Genomic DNA, 17,652 nt, shown 5'->3' with positions numbered 1-17,652 from the left:
CAAGTATGAGAATCGGTCAAACGCAAGTATAAGAATCGGTCAAACGCAACACAAGTATGAGAATCAGTCAAACGCAACACAAGTATGAGAATCGGTCAAACACAACACAAGTATGAGAATCGGTCAAACGCAACGCAAGTATAAGAATCGGTCAAACACAAGTATGAGAATCGGTCAAACGCGACACAAGTATGAGAATCGGTCAAACGCAACACAAGTATGAGAATCGGTCAAACGCAACACAAGTATGAGAATCGATCAAACACAAGTATGAGAATCGTTCAAACGCAACACAAGTATGAGAATCGGTCAAACACAAGTATGAGAATTGGTCAAACGCAAGTATGAGAATCAGTCAAACGCAACACAAGTATGAGAATCGGTCAAACGCAAGTATGAGAATCGGTCAAACGCAAGTATAAGAATCGGTCAAACGCAACACAAGTATGAGAATCAGTCAAACGCAACACAAGTATGAGAATCGATCAAACACAAGTATGAGAATCGGTCAAACACAAGTATGAGAATCGGTCAAACGCAACACAAGTATGAGAATCGGTCAAACGCAACACAAGTATGAGAATCGGTCAAACACAAGTATGAGAATCGGTCAAACGTAACACAAGTATGAGAATCGGTCAAACGCAAGTATGAGAATCGGTCAAACGCAAGTATGAGAATCGGTCGAACGCAAGTATAAGAATCGGTCAAACGCAACACAAGTATGAGAATCAGTCAAACGCAACACAAGTATGAGAATCGATCAAACACAAGTATGAGAATCGGTCAAACACAAGTATGAGAATCGGTCAAACACAAGTATGAGAATCGGTCAAACGAACACAAGTATGAGAATCGGTCAAACGCAACACAAGTATGAGAATCGGTCAATTACAAGTATGAGAATCGGTCAAACGCAACACAAGTATGAGAATCGGTCAAACACAAGTATGAGAATCGGTCAAACGCAACACAAGTAGGAGAATCGGTCAAACACAAGTATGAGAATCGTTCAAACGCAACACAAGTATGAGAATCGGTCAAACACAAGTATGAGAATCGGTCAAACGCAAGTATAAGAATCGGTCAAACGCAACACAAGTATGAGAATCAGTCAAACGCAACACAAGTATGAGAATCGATCAAACACAAGTATGAGAATCAGTCAAACACAAGTATGAGAATCGGTCAAACACAAGTATGAGAATCGGTCAAACACAAGTATGAGAATCGGTCAAACACAAGTATGAGAATCGGTCAAACACAAGTATGAGAATCGGTCAAACGCAACACAAGTATGAGAATCGGTCAAACACAAGTATGAGAATCGGTCAAACGCAACACAAGTAGGAGAATCGGTCAAACACAAGTATGAGAATCAGTCAAACGCAACACAAGTATGAGAATCGATCAAACACAAGTATGAGAATCGGTCAAACACAAGTATGAGAATCGGTCAAACGCAACACAAGTATGAGAATCGGTCAAACGCAACACAAGTATGAGAATCGGTCAAACACAAGTATGAGAATCGGTCAAACGTAACACAAGTATGAGAATCGGTCAAACACAAGTATGAGAATCGGTCAAACGCAAGTATGAGAATCGGTCGAACGCAAGTATAAGAATCGGTCAAACGCAACACAAGTATGAGAATCAGTCAAACGCAACACAAGTATGAGAATCGATCAAACACAAGTATGAGAATCGGTCAAACACAAGTATGAGAATCGGTCAAACACAAGTATGAGAATCGGTCAAACGAACACAAGTATGAGAATCGGTCAAACGCAACACAAGTATGAGAATCGGTCAATTACAAGTATAAGAATCGGTCAAACGCAACACAAGTATGAGAATCGGTCAAACACAAGTACGAGAATCGGTCAAACGCAACACAAGTAGGAGAATCGTTCAAACACAAGTATGAGAATCGTTCAAACGCAACACAAGTATGAGAATCGGTCAAACACAAGTATGAGAATCGGTCAAACGCAAGTATAAGAATCGGTCAAACGCAACACAAGTATGAGAATCAGTCAAACGCAACACAAGTATGAGAATCGATCAAACACAAGTATGAGAATCAGTCAAACACAAGTATGAGAATCGGTCAAACACAAGTATGAGAATCGGTCAAACACAAGTATGAGAATCGGTCAAACACAAGTATGAGAATCGGTCAAACACAAGTATGAGAATCGGTCAAACACAAGTATGAGAATCGGTCAAACGCAACACAAGTATGAGAATCGGTCAAACACAAGTATGAGAATCGGTCAAACGCAACACAAGTAGGAGAATCGGTCAAACACAAGTATGAGAATCGTTCAAACGCAACACAAGTATGAGAATCGGTCAAACACAAGTATGAGAATCGGTCAAACGCAAGTATAAGAATCGGTCAAACGCAACACAAGTATGAGAATCGGTCAAACGCAACACAAGTATGAGAATCGGTCAAACACAAGTATGAGAATCGGTCAAACGAACACAAGTATGAGAATCGGTCAAACGCAACACAAGTATGAGAATCGGTCAATTACAAGTATGAGAATCGGTCAAACGCAACACAAGTATGAGAATCGGTCAAACACAAGTATGAGAATCGGTCAAACGCAACACAAGTAGGAGAATCGGTCAAACACAAGTATGAGAATCGTTCAAACGCAACACAAGTATGAGAATCGGTCAAACGCAAGTATAAGAATCGGTCAAACACAACACAAGTATGAGAATCGGTCAAACGCAACACAAGTATGAGAATCGATCAAACACAAGTATGAGAATCAGTCAAACACAAGTATGAGAATCGGTCAAACACAAGTATGAGAATCGGTCAAACACAAGTATGAGAATCGGTCAAACACAAGTATGAGAATCGGTCAAACACAAGTATGAGAATCGGTCAAACACAAGTATGAGAATCGGTCAAACGCAACACAAGTATGAGAATCGGTCAAACACAAGTATGAGAATCGGTCAAACGCAACACAAGTAGGAGAATCGGTCAAACACAAGTATGAGAATCGTTCAAACGCAACACAAGTATGAGAATCGGTCAAACACAAGTATGAGAATCGGTCAAACGCAAGTATAAGAATCGGTCAAACGCAACACAAGTATGAGAATCAGTCAAACGCAACACAAGTATGAGAATCGGTCAAACACAAGTATGAGAATCGGTCAAACGAACACAAGTATGAGAATCGGTCAAACGCAACACAAGTATGAGAATCGGTCAATTACAAGTATGAGAATCGGTCAAACGCAACACAAGTATGAGAATCGGTCAAACACAAGTATGAGAATCGGTCAAACGCAACACAAGTAGGAGAATCGGTCAAACACAAGTATGAGAATCGTTCAAACGCAACACAAGTATGAGAATCGGTCAAACGCAAGTATAAGAATCGGTCAAACACAACACAAGTATGAGAATCGGTCAAACGCAACACAAGTATGAGAATCGATCAAACACAAGTATGAGAATCAGTCAAACACAAGTATGAGAATCGGTCAAACACAAGTATGAGAATCGGTCAAACACAAGTATGAGAATCGGTCAAACACAAGTATGAGAATCGGTCAAACACAAGTATGAGAATCGGTCAAACACAAGTATGAGAATCGGTCAAACGCAACACAAGTAGGAGAATCGGTCAAACACAAGTATGAGAATCGGTCAAACGCAACCCAAGTAGGAGAATCGGTCAAACACAAGTATGAGAATCGTTCAAACGCAACACAAGTATGAGAATCGGTCAAACACAAGTATGAGAATCGGTCAAACGCAAGTATAAGAATCGGTCAAACGCAACACAAGTATGAGAATCAGTCAAACGCAACACAAGTATGAGAATCGATCAAACACAAGTATGAGAATCAGTCAAACACAAGTATGAGAATCGGTCAAACACAAGTATGAGAATCGGTCAAACACAAGTATGAGAATCGGTCAAACACAAGTATGAGAATCGGTCAAACACAAGTATGAGAATCGGTCAAACACAAGTATGAGAATCGGTCAAACGCAACACAAGTATGAGAATCGGTCAAACACAAGTATGAGAATCGGTCAAACGCAACACAAGTAGGAGAATCGGTCAAACACAAGTATGAGAATCGTTCAAACGCAACACAAGTATGAGAATCGGTCAAACACAAGTATGAGAATCGGTCAAACGCAAGTATAAGAATCGGTCAAACGCAACACAAGTATGAGAATCAGTCAAACGCAACACAAGTATGAGAATCGGTCAAACACAAGTATGAGAATCGGTCAAACGCAACACAAGTATAAGAATCGGTCAAACGCAACACAAGTATGAGAATCGGTCAAACACAACACAAGTATGAGAATCGGTCAAACACAACACAAGTATGAGAATCTGTTAAACGCAACACAAGTATGAGAATCGGTCAAACGCAACACAAGTATGAGAATCTGTTAAACGCAACACAAGTATGAGAATCGGTCAAACACAAGTATGAGAATCGGTCAAACACAACACAAGTATGAGAATCGGTCAAACGCAACACAAGTATGAGAATCGGTCAAACACAACACAAGTATGAGAATCTGTTAAACGCAACACAAGTATGAGAATCGGTCAAACACAAGTATGAGAATCGGTCAAACGCAACACAAGTATGAGAATCGGTCAAACGCAACACAAGTATGAGAATCGGTCAAACACAACACAAGTATGAGAATCGTTCAAACGCAACACAAGTATGAGAATCGGTCAAACACAAGTATGAGAATCGGTCAAACGCAAGTATAAGAATCGGTCAAACGCAACACAAGTATGAGAATCGGTCAAACGCAACACAAGTATGAGAATCGGTCAAACACAAGTATGAGAATCGGTCAAACGAACACAAGTATGAGAATCGGTCAAACGCAACACAAGTATGAGAATCGGTCAATTACAAGTATGAGAATCGGTCAAACGCAACACAAGTATGAGAATCGGTCAAACACAAGTATGAGAATCGGTCAAACGCAACACAAGTAGGAGAATCGGTCAAACACAAGTATGAGAATCGTTCAAACGCAACACAAGTATGAGAATCGGTCAAACGCAAGTATAAGAATCGGTCAAACACAACACAAGTATGAGAATCGGTCAAACGCAACACAAGTATGAGAATCGATCAAACACAAGTATGAGAATCAGTCAAACACAAGTATGAGAATCGGTCAAACACAAGTATGAGAATCGGTCAAACACAAGTATGAGAATCGGTCAAACACAAGTATGAGAATCGGTCAAACACAAGTATGAGAATCGGTCAAACACAAGTATGAGAATCGGTCAAACGCAACACAAGTATGAGAATCGGTCAAACACAAGTATGAGAATCGGTCAAACGCAACACAAGTAGGAGAATCGGTCAAACACAAGTATGAGAATCGTTCAAACGCAACACAAGTATGAGAATCGGTCAAACACAAGTATGAGAATCGGTCAAACGCAAGTATAAGAATCGGTCAAACGCAACACAAGTATGAGAATCAGTCAAACGCAACACAAGTATGAGAATCGGTCAAACACAAGTATGAGAATCGGTCAAACGAACACAAGTATGAGAATCGGTCAAACGCAACACAAGTATGAGAATCGGTCAATTACAAGTATGAGAATCGGTCAAACGCAACACAAGTATGAGAATCGGTCAAACACAAGTATGAGAATCGGTCAAACGCAACACAAGTAGGAGAATCGGTCAAACACAAGTATGAGAATCGTTCAAACGCAACACAAGTATGAGAATCGGTCAAACGCAAGTATAAGAATCGGTCAAACACAACACAAGTATGAGAATCGGTCAAACGCAACACAAGTATGAGAATCGATCAAACACAAGTATGAGAATCAGTCAAACACAAGTATGAGAATCGGTCAAACACAAGTATGAGAATCGGTCAAACACAAGTATGAGAATCGGTCAAACACAAGTATGAGAATCGGTCAAACACAAGTATGAGAATCGGTCAAACACAAGTATGAGAATCGGTCAAACGCAACACAAGTAGGAGAATCGGTCAAACACAAGTATGAGAATCGGTCAAACGCAACCCAAGTAGGAGAATCGGTCAAACACAAGTATGAGAATCGTTCAAACGCAACACAAGTATGAGAATCGGTCAAACACAAGTATGAGAATCGGTCAAACGCAAGTATAAGAATCGGTCAAACGCAACACAAGTATGAGAATCAGTCAAACGCAACACAAGTATGAGAATCGATCAAACACAAGTATGAGAATCAGTCAAACACAAGTATGAGAATCGGTCAAACACAAGTATGAGAATCGGTCAAACACAAGTATGAGAATCGGTCAAACACAAGTATGAGAATCGGTCAAACACAAGTATGAGAATCGGTCAAACACAAGTATGAGAATCGGTCAAACGCAACACAAGTATGAGAATCGGTCAAACACAAGTATGAGAATCGGTCAAACGCAACACAAGTAGGAGAATCGGTCAAACACAAGTATGAGAATCGTTCAAACGCAACACAAGTATGAGAATCGGTCAAACACAAGTATGAGAATCGGTCAAACGCAAGTATAAGAATCGGTCAAACGCAACACAAGTATGAGAATCAGTCAAACGCAACACAAGTATGAGAATCGGTCAAACACAAGTATGAGAATCGGTCAAACGCAACACAAGTATAAGAATCGGTCAAACGCAACACAAGTATGAGAATCGGTCAAACACAACACAAGTATGAGAATCGGTCAAACACAACACAAGTATGAGAATCTGTTAAACGCAACACAAGTATGAGAATCGGTCAAACGCAACACAAGTATGAGAATCTGTTAAACGCAACACAAGTATGAGAATCGGTCAAACACAAGTATGAGAATCGGTCAAACACAACACAAGTATGAGAATCGGTCAAACGCAACACAAGTATGAGAATCGGTCAAACACAACACAAGTATGAGAATCTGTTAAACGCAACACAAGTATGAGAATCGGTCAAACACAAGTATGAGAATCGGTCAAACGCAACACAAGTATGAGAATCGGTCAAACGCAACACAAGTATGAGAATCGGTCAAACACAACACAAGTATGAGAATCGGTCAAACGCAACACAAGTATGAGAATCGGTCAAACGCAACACAAGTATGAGAATCGGTCAAACACAAGTATGAGAATCGGTCAAACGCAACACAAGTAGGAGAATCGGTCAAACACAAGTATGAGAATCGTTCAAACGCAACACAAGTATGAGAATCGGTCAAACACAAGTATGAGAATCGGTCAAACACAAGTATGAGAATCGGTCAAACACAAGTATGAGAATCGGTCAAACGCAACACAAGTATGAGAATCGGTCAAACACAAGTATGAGAATCGGTCAAACGCAACACAAGTAGGAGAATCGGTCAAACACAAGTATGAGAATCGTTCAAACGCAACACTAGTATGAGAATCGGTCAAACACAAGTATGAGAATCGGTCAAACGCAAGTATAAGAATCGGTCAAACGCAACACAAGTATGAGAATCAGTCAAACGCAACACAAGTATGAGAATCGGTCAAACACAAGTATGAGAATCGGTCAAACGAACACAAGTATGAGAATCGGTCAAACGCAACACAAGTATGAGAATCGGTCAATTACAAGTATGAGAATCGGTCAAACGCAACACAAGTATGAGAATCGGTCAAACACAAGTATGAGAATCGGTCAAACGCAACACAAGTAGGAGAATCGGTCAAACACAAGTATGAGAATCGTTCAAACGCAACACAAGTATGAGAATCGGTCAAACGCAAGTATAAGAATCGGTCAAACACAACACAAGTATGAGAATCGGTCAAACGCAACACAAGTATGAGAATCGATCAAACACAAGTATGAGAATCAGTCAAACACAAGTATGAGAATCGGTCAAACACAAGTATGAGAATCGGTCAAACACAAGTATGAGAATCGGTCAAACACAAGTATGAGAATCGGTCAAACACAAGTATGAGAATCGGTCAAACACAAGTATGAGAATCGGTCAAACGCAACACAAGTATGAGAATCGGTCAAACACAAGTATGAGAATCGGTCAAACGCAACACAAGTAGGAGAATCGGTCAAACACAAGTATGAGAATCGTTCAAACGCAACACAAGTATGAGAATCGGTCAAACACAAGTATGAGAATCGGTCAAACGCAAGTATAAGAATCGGTCAAACGCAACACAAGTATGAGAATCAGTCAAACGCAACACAAGTATGAGAATCGATCAAACACAAGTATGAGAATCAGTCAAACACAAGTATGAGAATCGGTCAAACACAAGTATGAGAATCGGTCAAACACAAGTATGAGAATCGGTCAAACACAAGTATGAGAATCGGTCAAACGCAACACAAGTATGAGAATCGGTCAAACGCAACACAAGTATGAGAATCGGTCAAACGCAACACAAGTATAAGAATCGGTCAAACGCAACACAAGTATGAGAATCGGTCAAACACAACACGAGTATGAGAATCGGTCAAACACAACACAAGTATGAGAATCGGTCAAACACAACACAAGTATGAGAATCTGTTAAACGCAACACAAGTATGAGAATCGGTCAAACGCAACACAAGTATGAGAATCTGTTAAACGCAACACAAGTATGAGAATCGGTCAAACACAAGTATGAGAATCGGTCAAACACAACACAAGTATGAGAATCGGTCAAACGCAACACAAGTATGAGAATCGGTCAAACACAACACAAGTATGAGAATCTGTTAAACGCAACACAAGTATGAGAATCGGTCAAACACAAGTATGAGAATCGGTCAAACGCAACACAAGTATGAGAATCGGTCAAACGCAACACAAGTATGAGAATCGGTCAAACACAACACAAGTATGAGAATCGGTCAAACGCAACACAAGTATGAGAATCGGTCAAACGCAACACAAGTATGAGAATCGGTCAAACACAAGTATGAGAATCGGTCAAACGCAACACAAGTAGGAGAATCGGTCAAACACAAGTATGAGAATCGTTCAAACGCAACACAAGTATGAGAATCGGTCAAACACAAGTATGAGAATTGGTCAAACGCAAGTATGAGAATCAGTCAAACGCAACACAAGTATGAGAATCGGTCAAACGCAAGTATGAGAATCGGTCAAACGCAAGTATAAGAATCGGTCAAACGCAACACAAGTATGAGAATCAGTCAAACGCAACACAAGTATGAGAATCGATCAAACACAAGTATGAGAATCGGTCAAACACAAGTATGAGAATCGGTCAAACGCAACACAAGTATGAGAATCGGTCAAACGCAACACAAGTATGAGAATCGGTCAAACACAAGTATGAGAATCGGTCAAACGCAACACAAGTATGAGAATCGGTCAAACACAAGTATGAGAATCGGTCAAACGCAAGTATGAGAATCGGTCAAAAGCAAGTATAAGAATCGGTCAAACGCAACACAAGTATGAGAATCAGTCAAACGCAACACAGGTATGAGAATCGATCAAACACAAGTATGAGAATCGGTCAAACACAAGTATGAGAATCGGTCAAACACAAGTATGAGAATCGGTCAAACGAACACAAGTATGAGAATCGGTCAAACGCAACACAAGTATGAGAATCGGTCAATTACAAGTATGAGAATCGGTCAAACGCAACACAAGTATGAGAATCGGTCAAACACAAGTATGAGAATCGGTCAAACGCAACACAAGTAGGAGAATCGGTCAAACACAAGTATGAGAATCGTTCAAACGCAACACAAGTATGAGAATCGGTCAAACACAAGTATGAGAATCGGTCAAACGCAAGTATAAGAATCGATCAAACGCAACACAAGTATGAGAATCAGTCAAACGCAACACAAGTATGAGAATCGATCAAACACAAGTATGAGAATCAGTCAAACACAAGTATGAGAATCGGTCAAACACAAGTATGAGAATCGGTCAAACACAAGTATGAGAATCGGTCAAACACAAGTATGAGAATCGGTCAAACACAAGTATGAGAATCGGTCAAACACAAGTATGAGAATCGGTCAAACGCAACACAAGTATGAGAATCGGTCAAACGCAACACAAGTATGAGAATCGGTCAAACACAACACAAGTATGAGAATCGGTCAAACACAACACAAGTATGAGAATCGGTCAAACACAACACAAGTATGAGAATCTGTTAAACGCAACACAAGTATGAGAATCGGTCAAACGCAACACAAGTATGAGAATCTGTTAAACGCAACACAAGTATGAGAATCGGTCAAACACAAGTATGAGAATCGGTCAAACACAACACAAGTATGAGAATCGGTCAAACGCAACACAAGTATGAGAATCGGTCAAACACAACACAAGTATGAGAATCTGTTAAACGCAACACAAGTATGAGAATCGGTCAAACACAAGTATGAGAATCGGTCAAACGCAACACAAGTATGAGAATCGGTCAAACGCAACACAAGTATGAGAATCGGTCAAACACAACACAAGTATGAGAATCGGTCAAACGCAACACAAGTATGAGAATCGGTCAAACGCAACACAAGTATGAGAATCGGTCAAACACAAGTATGAGAATCGGTCAAACGCAACACAAGTATGAGAATCGGTCAAACACAAGTATGAGAATCGGTCAAACGCAACACAAGTATGAGAATCGGTCAAACGCAACACAAGTATGAGAATCGGTCAAACGCAACACAAGTATGAGAATCGGTCAAACGCAAGCGCATCAAGATCAAGCGACAACATTGCGTCCTTTCGCGTTTGCTTTTGCGTCCTAGTGAGAATCGGAAAATTCCGTGCGCTGCTCTTGCATATCAAATTTGTTTCCATCGTCATCATTACGTGCTCTGATAATACATGAAAGCTAACATATTTCCAGTCTGTGATGTAAATTTTTCTTGATTATTTGTAATTGAATTTTCTGTCCCAGGAAATCACAGCTCTCGAGAAAACGCAAATCTGTAGTGGTTGAGGAACATTCGAGTGAGGCAGCTATGCAAGGTCCAATGGCGGGAAAGAAAAGAAAAGGAAAGCGGGCCCAGATAAGCTAGTCATTATCTATGTAAGGTCCAATGGCGGGAAAGAAAAGAAAAGGAAAGCGGGACCAGGGAAGCTAGTCATTATCTATGCAAGGTCCAATGGCGGGAAAGACGAGAAAAGGAAAGCGGGCCCAGGGAAGCCAGTCATTATCTATGTTGGGTCCAATGGCGGGAAAGACGAGAAAAGGAAAGCGGGACCAGAGAAGCCAGTCATTATCTATGCTGTGTCCTACGGCGAGAGAGATGGGAGAGATAACGCGGATATAGGAAAATAATCCCCACATCTCAAGTGAGGCTATTTGGCGGGGAAATAGAGGAAGATAAAGTGGACATAGAAAAGCTAATAATTACTCGCCCATTAACTCACAAATTCATGCTTTTATCATTTTTATTCTATTTGAATTTTACTTATGACACGACAACAAAATATTTACAGCTCTAAATACAACAGAAAGATATTTGTTTTACTCGCGACCTACTCAGTAAGGTGTACATCAAGATTTTAAATAAGGTTGGAAAAATAAAAAATGGAGACGTCAAAAAGTAATAAAAATAAGTAGCGAGTAAAGCAATCTCCCCCGTGGTCTTCAGGGATTTCAGCTGACGCCATGAAAATTACCCAGAAGACCCTGGGAACATGGTTGCAAGTGAGGGGCCCCATTCTGACCATGTTGGTGGTATTTTTGGCATAAATAGTAAAATAAAAAGAGAATGGTGATCTAGGAGTGCTAGTCAAATAATTTCCCTTGGAACCTGTTGGACTGTTCATGACATGGACATATCTATGAAGTTGTAGAACTGGTCAATGTCGGTGCTGGCTTTCTGGTTGTCTGGTGATACATAAACACCGCTTCCAGCAGACCCGATCTGACCAGAGCAGATCTGGATACAGTTATCGCCATTCACTTCTAGGCCGACAAGTGCACCTAAGAATAATCCACACAATACTCAGATAAATAGTTTAAAAAATTTGTATCCCGGGCAAACAAACTTTCAAATTCCAGCAAGGGAAGATCGATTGACAATATACAAACCTTGCTCTGCTAATGAATTATATTCAGAAGACCCCAGGATTCTTGAAATTTCCTCTCCTTTTATGCTGATTTGCTTTGTTTGGCACAGCATACACCCCTGCGATTATTTGAGTTTTACAGGAAATACACTACAATTTTTTTGTGTTATGTGGGTGGGAAAGGGGTGTGTTGAATGGTGGGTCTCTGATCACTAAGTATTATACCATCATCATATGGATGGTTTTCTGATCATTAGATATTAAGCAGTCGACATCTTGGTGGTTTTCTGATTATTAGGTATTAAGCTGTCAACATTTGGGTCGGTCTCTGTTCTATATGCATTAGACTTTCAAAATTTGTCTGGGATTCTGACTTTACTAAAAAAAACTTTTGACAATCTCACTGACTGGTGCGTACCTGCTGTTGGATTTTCTGTATGAACTCCTTGATTTGAGGTTTCTTCTCGGCACACTCAAAGAAGACAACAAGACAAGACTGGGGAAACAATGACACTTGTATTGGACATCTCTATGGTGGAAATACAAAACCTTTGAGAAACAGCAGACATGGTGCCAATTGATAAAAGCCATTCCTAACCCTGCAAGCTACTATGAATAGATCAGAATAGATAGAGAATACCCACATCAACAGACTCCCATATAAGGGATACCTCCATAAACAGGACTCCCATATAAGAGATACCACCATAAACAGGACTCTCATATAAGAGATACCTCCATAAACAGGACTCCCATATAACGGATACCTCCATAAACAGGACTCCAATATAAGAGATACCTCCATAAACAGGACTCCCATATAACGGATACCTCCATAAACAGGACTCCAATATAAGAGATACCTCCATAAACAGGACTCCCATATAAGAGATACCTCCATAAACAGGACTCGCATATAAGAGATACCTCCATAAACAGGACTCCAATATAAGAGATACCTCCATAAACAGGACTCCAATATAAGAGATACCTCCATAAACAGGACTCCCATATAAGGGATACCTCCATAAACAGGACTCCCATATAAGAGATACCTCCATAAACAGGACTCGCATATAAGAGATACCTCCATAAACAGGACTCCAATATAAGAGATACCTCCATAAACAGGACTCCCTTATAAGAGATACCTCCATAAACAGGACTCCCATATAAGAGATACCTCCACAAACAGGACTCCCATATAACAGATACTTCCATAAACAGGACTCCCTTATAAGAGATACCTCCACAAACAGGACTCCCATATAACAGATACCTCCATAAACAGGACTCCCATATAAGAGATACCTCCATAAACAGGACTCTCATATAAGGGATACCTCCATAAACAGGACTCCCATATAAGAGATACCTCCATAAACAGGACTCCCATATAAGAGATACCTCCATAAACAGGACTCCCATATAAGGGATACCTCCATAAACAGGACTCCCATATAAGAGATACCTCCATAAACAGAACTCCCATATAAGAGATACCTCCATAAACAGGACTCCCATATAAGAGATACCTCCACAAACAGGACTCCCATATAACAGATACCTCCATAAACAGGACTCCCATATAAGAGATACCTCCATAAACAGGACTCCCATATAACAGATACCTCCATAAACAGGACTCCCTTATAAGAGATACCTCCATAAACAGGACTCCCATATAAGAGATACCTCCACAAACAGGACTCCCATATAACAGATACCTCCATAAACAGGACTCCAATATAAGAGATACCTCCATAAACAGGACTCCCATATAACGGATACCTCCATAAACAGGACTCCAATATAAGAGATACCTCCATAAACAGGACTCCCATATAAGAGATACCTCCATAAACAGGACTCGCATATAAGAGATACCTCCATAAACAGGACTCCAATATAAGAGATACCTCCATAAACAGGACTCCAATATAAGAGATACCTCCATAAACAGGACTCCCATATAAGGGATACCTCCATAAACAGGACTCCCATATAAGAGATACCTCCATAAACAGGACTCGCATATAAGAGATACCTCCATAAACAGGACTCCAATATAAGAGATACCTCCATAAACAGGACTCCCTTATAAGAGATACCTCCATAAACAGGACTCCCATATAAGAGATACCTCCACAAACAGGACTCCCATATAACAGATACTTCCATAAACAGGACTCCCATATAAGAGATACCTCCACAAACAGGACTCCCATATAACAGATACCTCCATAAACAGGACTCCCATATAAGAGATACCTCCATAAACAGGACTCCCTGCAGGTGTCAACCAGTACAATCTAAAGAAGATCTGCTCCCATGAAACCGAAAATGCAACACTAATCGCTTGTCAAATTTTGTTACTGTTAAGTATCTTGATAATGTAATGTTGTAATCGCTTAGCTTGTGTGTGCTAATTACCTGTAATTCAGTTTCTAACTGCGAGGGGTATTTAAAAAACAAATCTATCTATCCAAATCTATCCATAAGGGATACTTGCGTAAAAAGGACTCTCATATAACAAATACTCGGCCATATAAGGGGTATTCTCATAACAAGACCCCCATATCAAGAACGGAGACCACTTTTTACCTGGTTTGAAGGTTTTCTTCGGGTGCCAAAAGGACTCTCATATAACAGGGGTATATAAGGGGTATTCTCATTACCAAGACCCCTATATCAAGAATGGAGATCACTTTTTACCTGGTTTGAAGGTTTTCTTCGGGTGCCAAGTGTCAACGGAACCGTACTTCTTTGCACATCAGTTGAAATTTCCATAGAGGAGAACTCCTCCGTTGTTGGTAATGGAATAAAATCCTCTACTTTAGAATTCTACAGGAGAAGGCATTGATAGGGTGAGGTTGGAAGGGTGTAAATGGAATTGAAATATAATATCTTAATGAAATAAGATAATTGGATAAGGAATTGCAAACCATCAAAGAATTAGCAATGAAAGTGAAAAAGTCTAATAACTGCCTGAAACAGAATTACTTTGTAAAAGCTGTGCAGAAAAACAATTCTTTAATTTCCGATTTGTAAAGAAATAATTAAATGTTTTCTAATATCCAGCTAAAGTGTACAGTAGATACAACACAGTGCTTTATTGTAACTCCAGCAATCAATAATAATAAAATACCTCTGGCAATAAACTCCATGTCGTCTCTCCAGCTGCAGGTGTGAAGTCGTAAATGTTGCTCCAGTTGTTGTTGTATACGCTTAGTGATGCCTTTTCAAACTGACCTGCAGCACAAAAATCACATTTCTCATTTGTTATAAAGCTCAAACCATGCAATTTGAAAAACATACCTAGCATCTGCTGATTAAAAAGACCAGCTATTACTTTCAAGTTCAGGGTAGTAAGAAGTTATACCTTCAAGTTCAGGGGAGTAAGAAGTTATACCTTCAAGTTCAGGGTAGTAATACTGAAAACAGCCAAACTTCATGCCACTGGACGACTCAATGATAGGTTGGGAGTCACAAAGAAGGAAGAAATCCATCTTCTTGCAATCTCTTGTCCTGATCACAAAAAAAATATTGATAACCATGGTTTCAACATCATGTACTTGACTACACAAAAGACAAGGAAATATTAATTAATAAATATAATATAATAATATATATTTAAATAATAATATTAATCTACAATTATTGAAAATACATTTTACAACAGCAGACAAGTTTGTGCAGCTACTTAATGTTTCCCCATTACTACTGTTCTCCTTTTTTGTGTCCTCCATATACGGAGGTTACTCTAGAGTGAGTCGGCTATATGTTAACACAAGGTGCCTTACCTGAATTGTTGGCAGGCGACCGCTACCTTGCAATTATTACAATCACGGAAGAAGACACTAAAGATATGCAAATAAGACAAAAACCGTACCATTTATTTTGGAACTATACATTTTGCACTATTCAAATAGCAGGGATGCAGTAAAAACCCGCATGTAAGAACCAAGGGATTTAAGAACCTATAGGCAGACATTTAGGATTTGAGTACCCCAAAATATAAGAACCTACTAAGCCAAAAAATTTTTGAAAGGTTCTTATATGATTGGTTACTCCATGAACAAATGATGCAACAAATTTGCTAAACATTTGCTCTTCCATAAAGAGAAGATTACAGATATAACATACATACAGTAGGATATCTCTATAGCAAAGTGGCTATGTATTCAGTCAAACTTCCGTAATTATGAATCATGCTGTTATGCCTTAATTGTTAGTATTACCCCAACATATAAGAACCTGTTTTGACAGACTTTTAAAAATCAAGGCTTTAACATGCAGGTTTTTACTAAATCACTTACCAAGTTTTGTTGGTTAAATCTTTTGTTGCTTGCCCAGATAATTAAAATATGTGTGTGTGTGTGGGGGGGGGGGGGGGGGGAGGGGGAGGGGGCAAGCAAAATTTTTAAAAGTTAAATCTCTGAAAATAGGGGGATGGGGCCTGCTCGACCCACCTCTACATCCATCCATGAGAAGCATCAGGTAAAAGGGTCTCACTTGATAGCAAAGTTCTTCTTACCTTCCTTTAATTGGCCCAAGAAAAAATGTACATCCCACGCAGTCATCAATAGTGATGGTGGCAGAGTTATCAAATATGTAGATGTTGCAGTCCTGGAATGGAATGAATGGAATAGTCAGGATAGATCATGTTAGCTCTAAAGCAAAGTTATACTAAGGTTAGAGGGATTCAGCTTTAGGTTGAGCAAGCAGGAGCGGGTTATGAGGAAGGGAGAGATACAGTAAGCTGATGATTCCATTTCGTTGTTTTTTGCATGAATTTAGTATACCAGCCGTGCACAGATTATTTATGTTTTCACACACTTCATACAACTCTAAGATACGCATTGACTGATATTTTCCTTTTGCTTTTTGGAACTAATAAACTACGACTGATTTTTATAACATGGTAATTCCCTTTTATGCATCCTGACTTGGGTTCATAAAACATTTGACACTGTTGCTATGGCATTAACCGGCGTTTTTGTAGCAAAAGCAAAGAGAAAGAGAGAACATATCAGAGGCAATGTAAATAACATCTCAATAATCGATAGTGCTTCTAGTTGGCTAGGATATTGTGGAGACTTTGCGTACATGGCAGTCTTGGATAACAAAGCCTTCGCCATTGACTTTCCCGGGCAATCGACCAACCGTCACATCCTTCAAGTTAGCTAACGTGTAGTCTTTGGGGTCAGGACGATCCTTTCGCTCCCTTGAAAGAACAAACAGAAATTATTTACCATAGGTTTAAAAACATTGGAATTTAAATTTGCATTTGTGAAAACACACAGTAGTTTCGATCAGTTGTGTTATCGTCGTCGCCGCTGTCTGTTCAAATCACTTCTTGCTTACCAACTGAACACTTTTGGCTCTGGTGGCGGGCTTTCTTGTTTGGACTTTGATTCTAGGCAACCCATGTTCCCATTTACGTGTAGCACATTGGCAAAGATCTCAGGCAAAGTAGGAAAACAGCGGCGAAATACAGAAAGCGAAAAAAAAAGAACGAAGAAAGAGAAAACTCCTTCTAGAATGCAAACTACAGTGCGACCAAGCCTG

The 17,652-nt window shown here is 39.7% G+C and overlaps 2 protein-coding genes across 2 annotated transcripts in view; one reads left to right on the top strand and one right to left on the bottom strand.

Moving 5' to 3' along the window:
- The window catches only part of LOC5507653 (probable ATP-dependent RNA helicase DDX31), a 23,152-nt gene extending 11,365 nt beyond the window's left edge, over window positions 1–11,787 (top strand). The window contains exon 26 of the mRNA XM_032376388.2: window positions 10,961–11,787. Within this exon, the coding sequence (XP_032232279.1) occupies window positions 10,961–11,081 (121 nt within the window). The 3' untranslated portion in view covers window positions 11,082–11,787. The remainder of the gene's footprint in view (window positions 1–10,960) is intronic.
- Window positions 11,444–17,652, bottom strand: LOC5507676 (protein XRP2). The gene is made up of 10 exons (XM_032376389.2): window positions 17,449–17,652; window positions 17,191–17,308; window positions 16,619–16,710; window positions 15,885–15,941; window positions 15,494–15,609; window positions 15,230–15,333; window positions 14,797–14,925; window positions 12,500–12,577; window positions 12,104–12,200; window positions 11,444–11,995 (listed from the first exon to the last, which is right to left on the bottom strand). The coding sequence occupies exons 1-10, from the start codon at window positions 17,511–17,513 to the stop codon at window positions 11,835–11,837; spliced, it is 1,017 nt and encodes a 338-aa protein (XP_032232280.1). The 5' UTR covers window positions 17,514–17,652; the 3' UTR covers window positions 11,444–11,834.

Source organism: Nematostella vectensis, chromosome 1 (assembly GCF_932526225.1).
Source record: "Nematostella vectensis chromosome 1, jaNemVect1.1, whole genome shotgun sequence".
In the NCBI taxonomy this organism is placed as follows: Eukaryota; Metazoa; Cnidaria; class Anthozoa; order Actiniaria; family Edwardsiidae; genus Nematostella; species Nematostella vectensis.
Note: the sequence above shows the minus strand (reverse complement) of the source record. Positions and strands in the feature narration are given on the sequence as shown.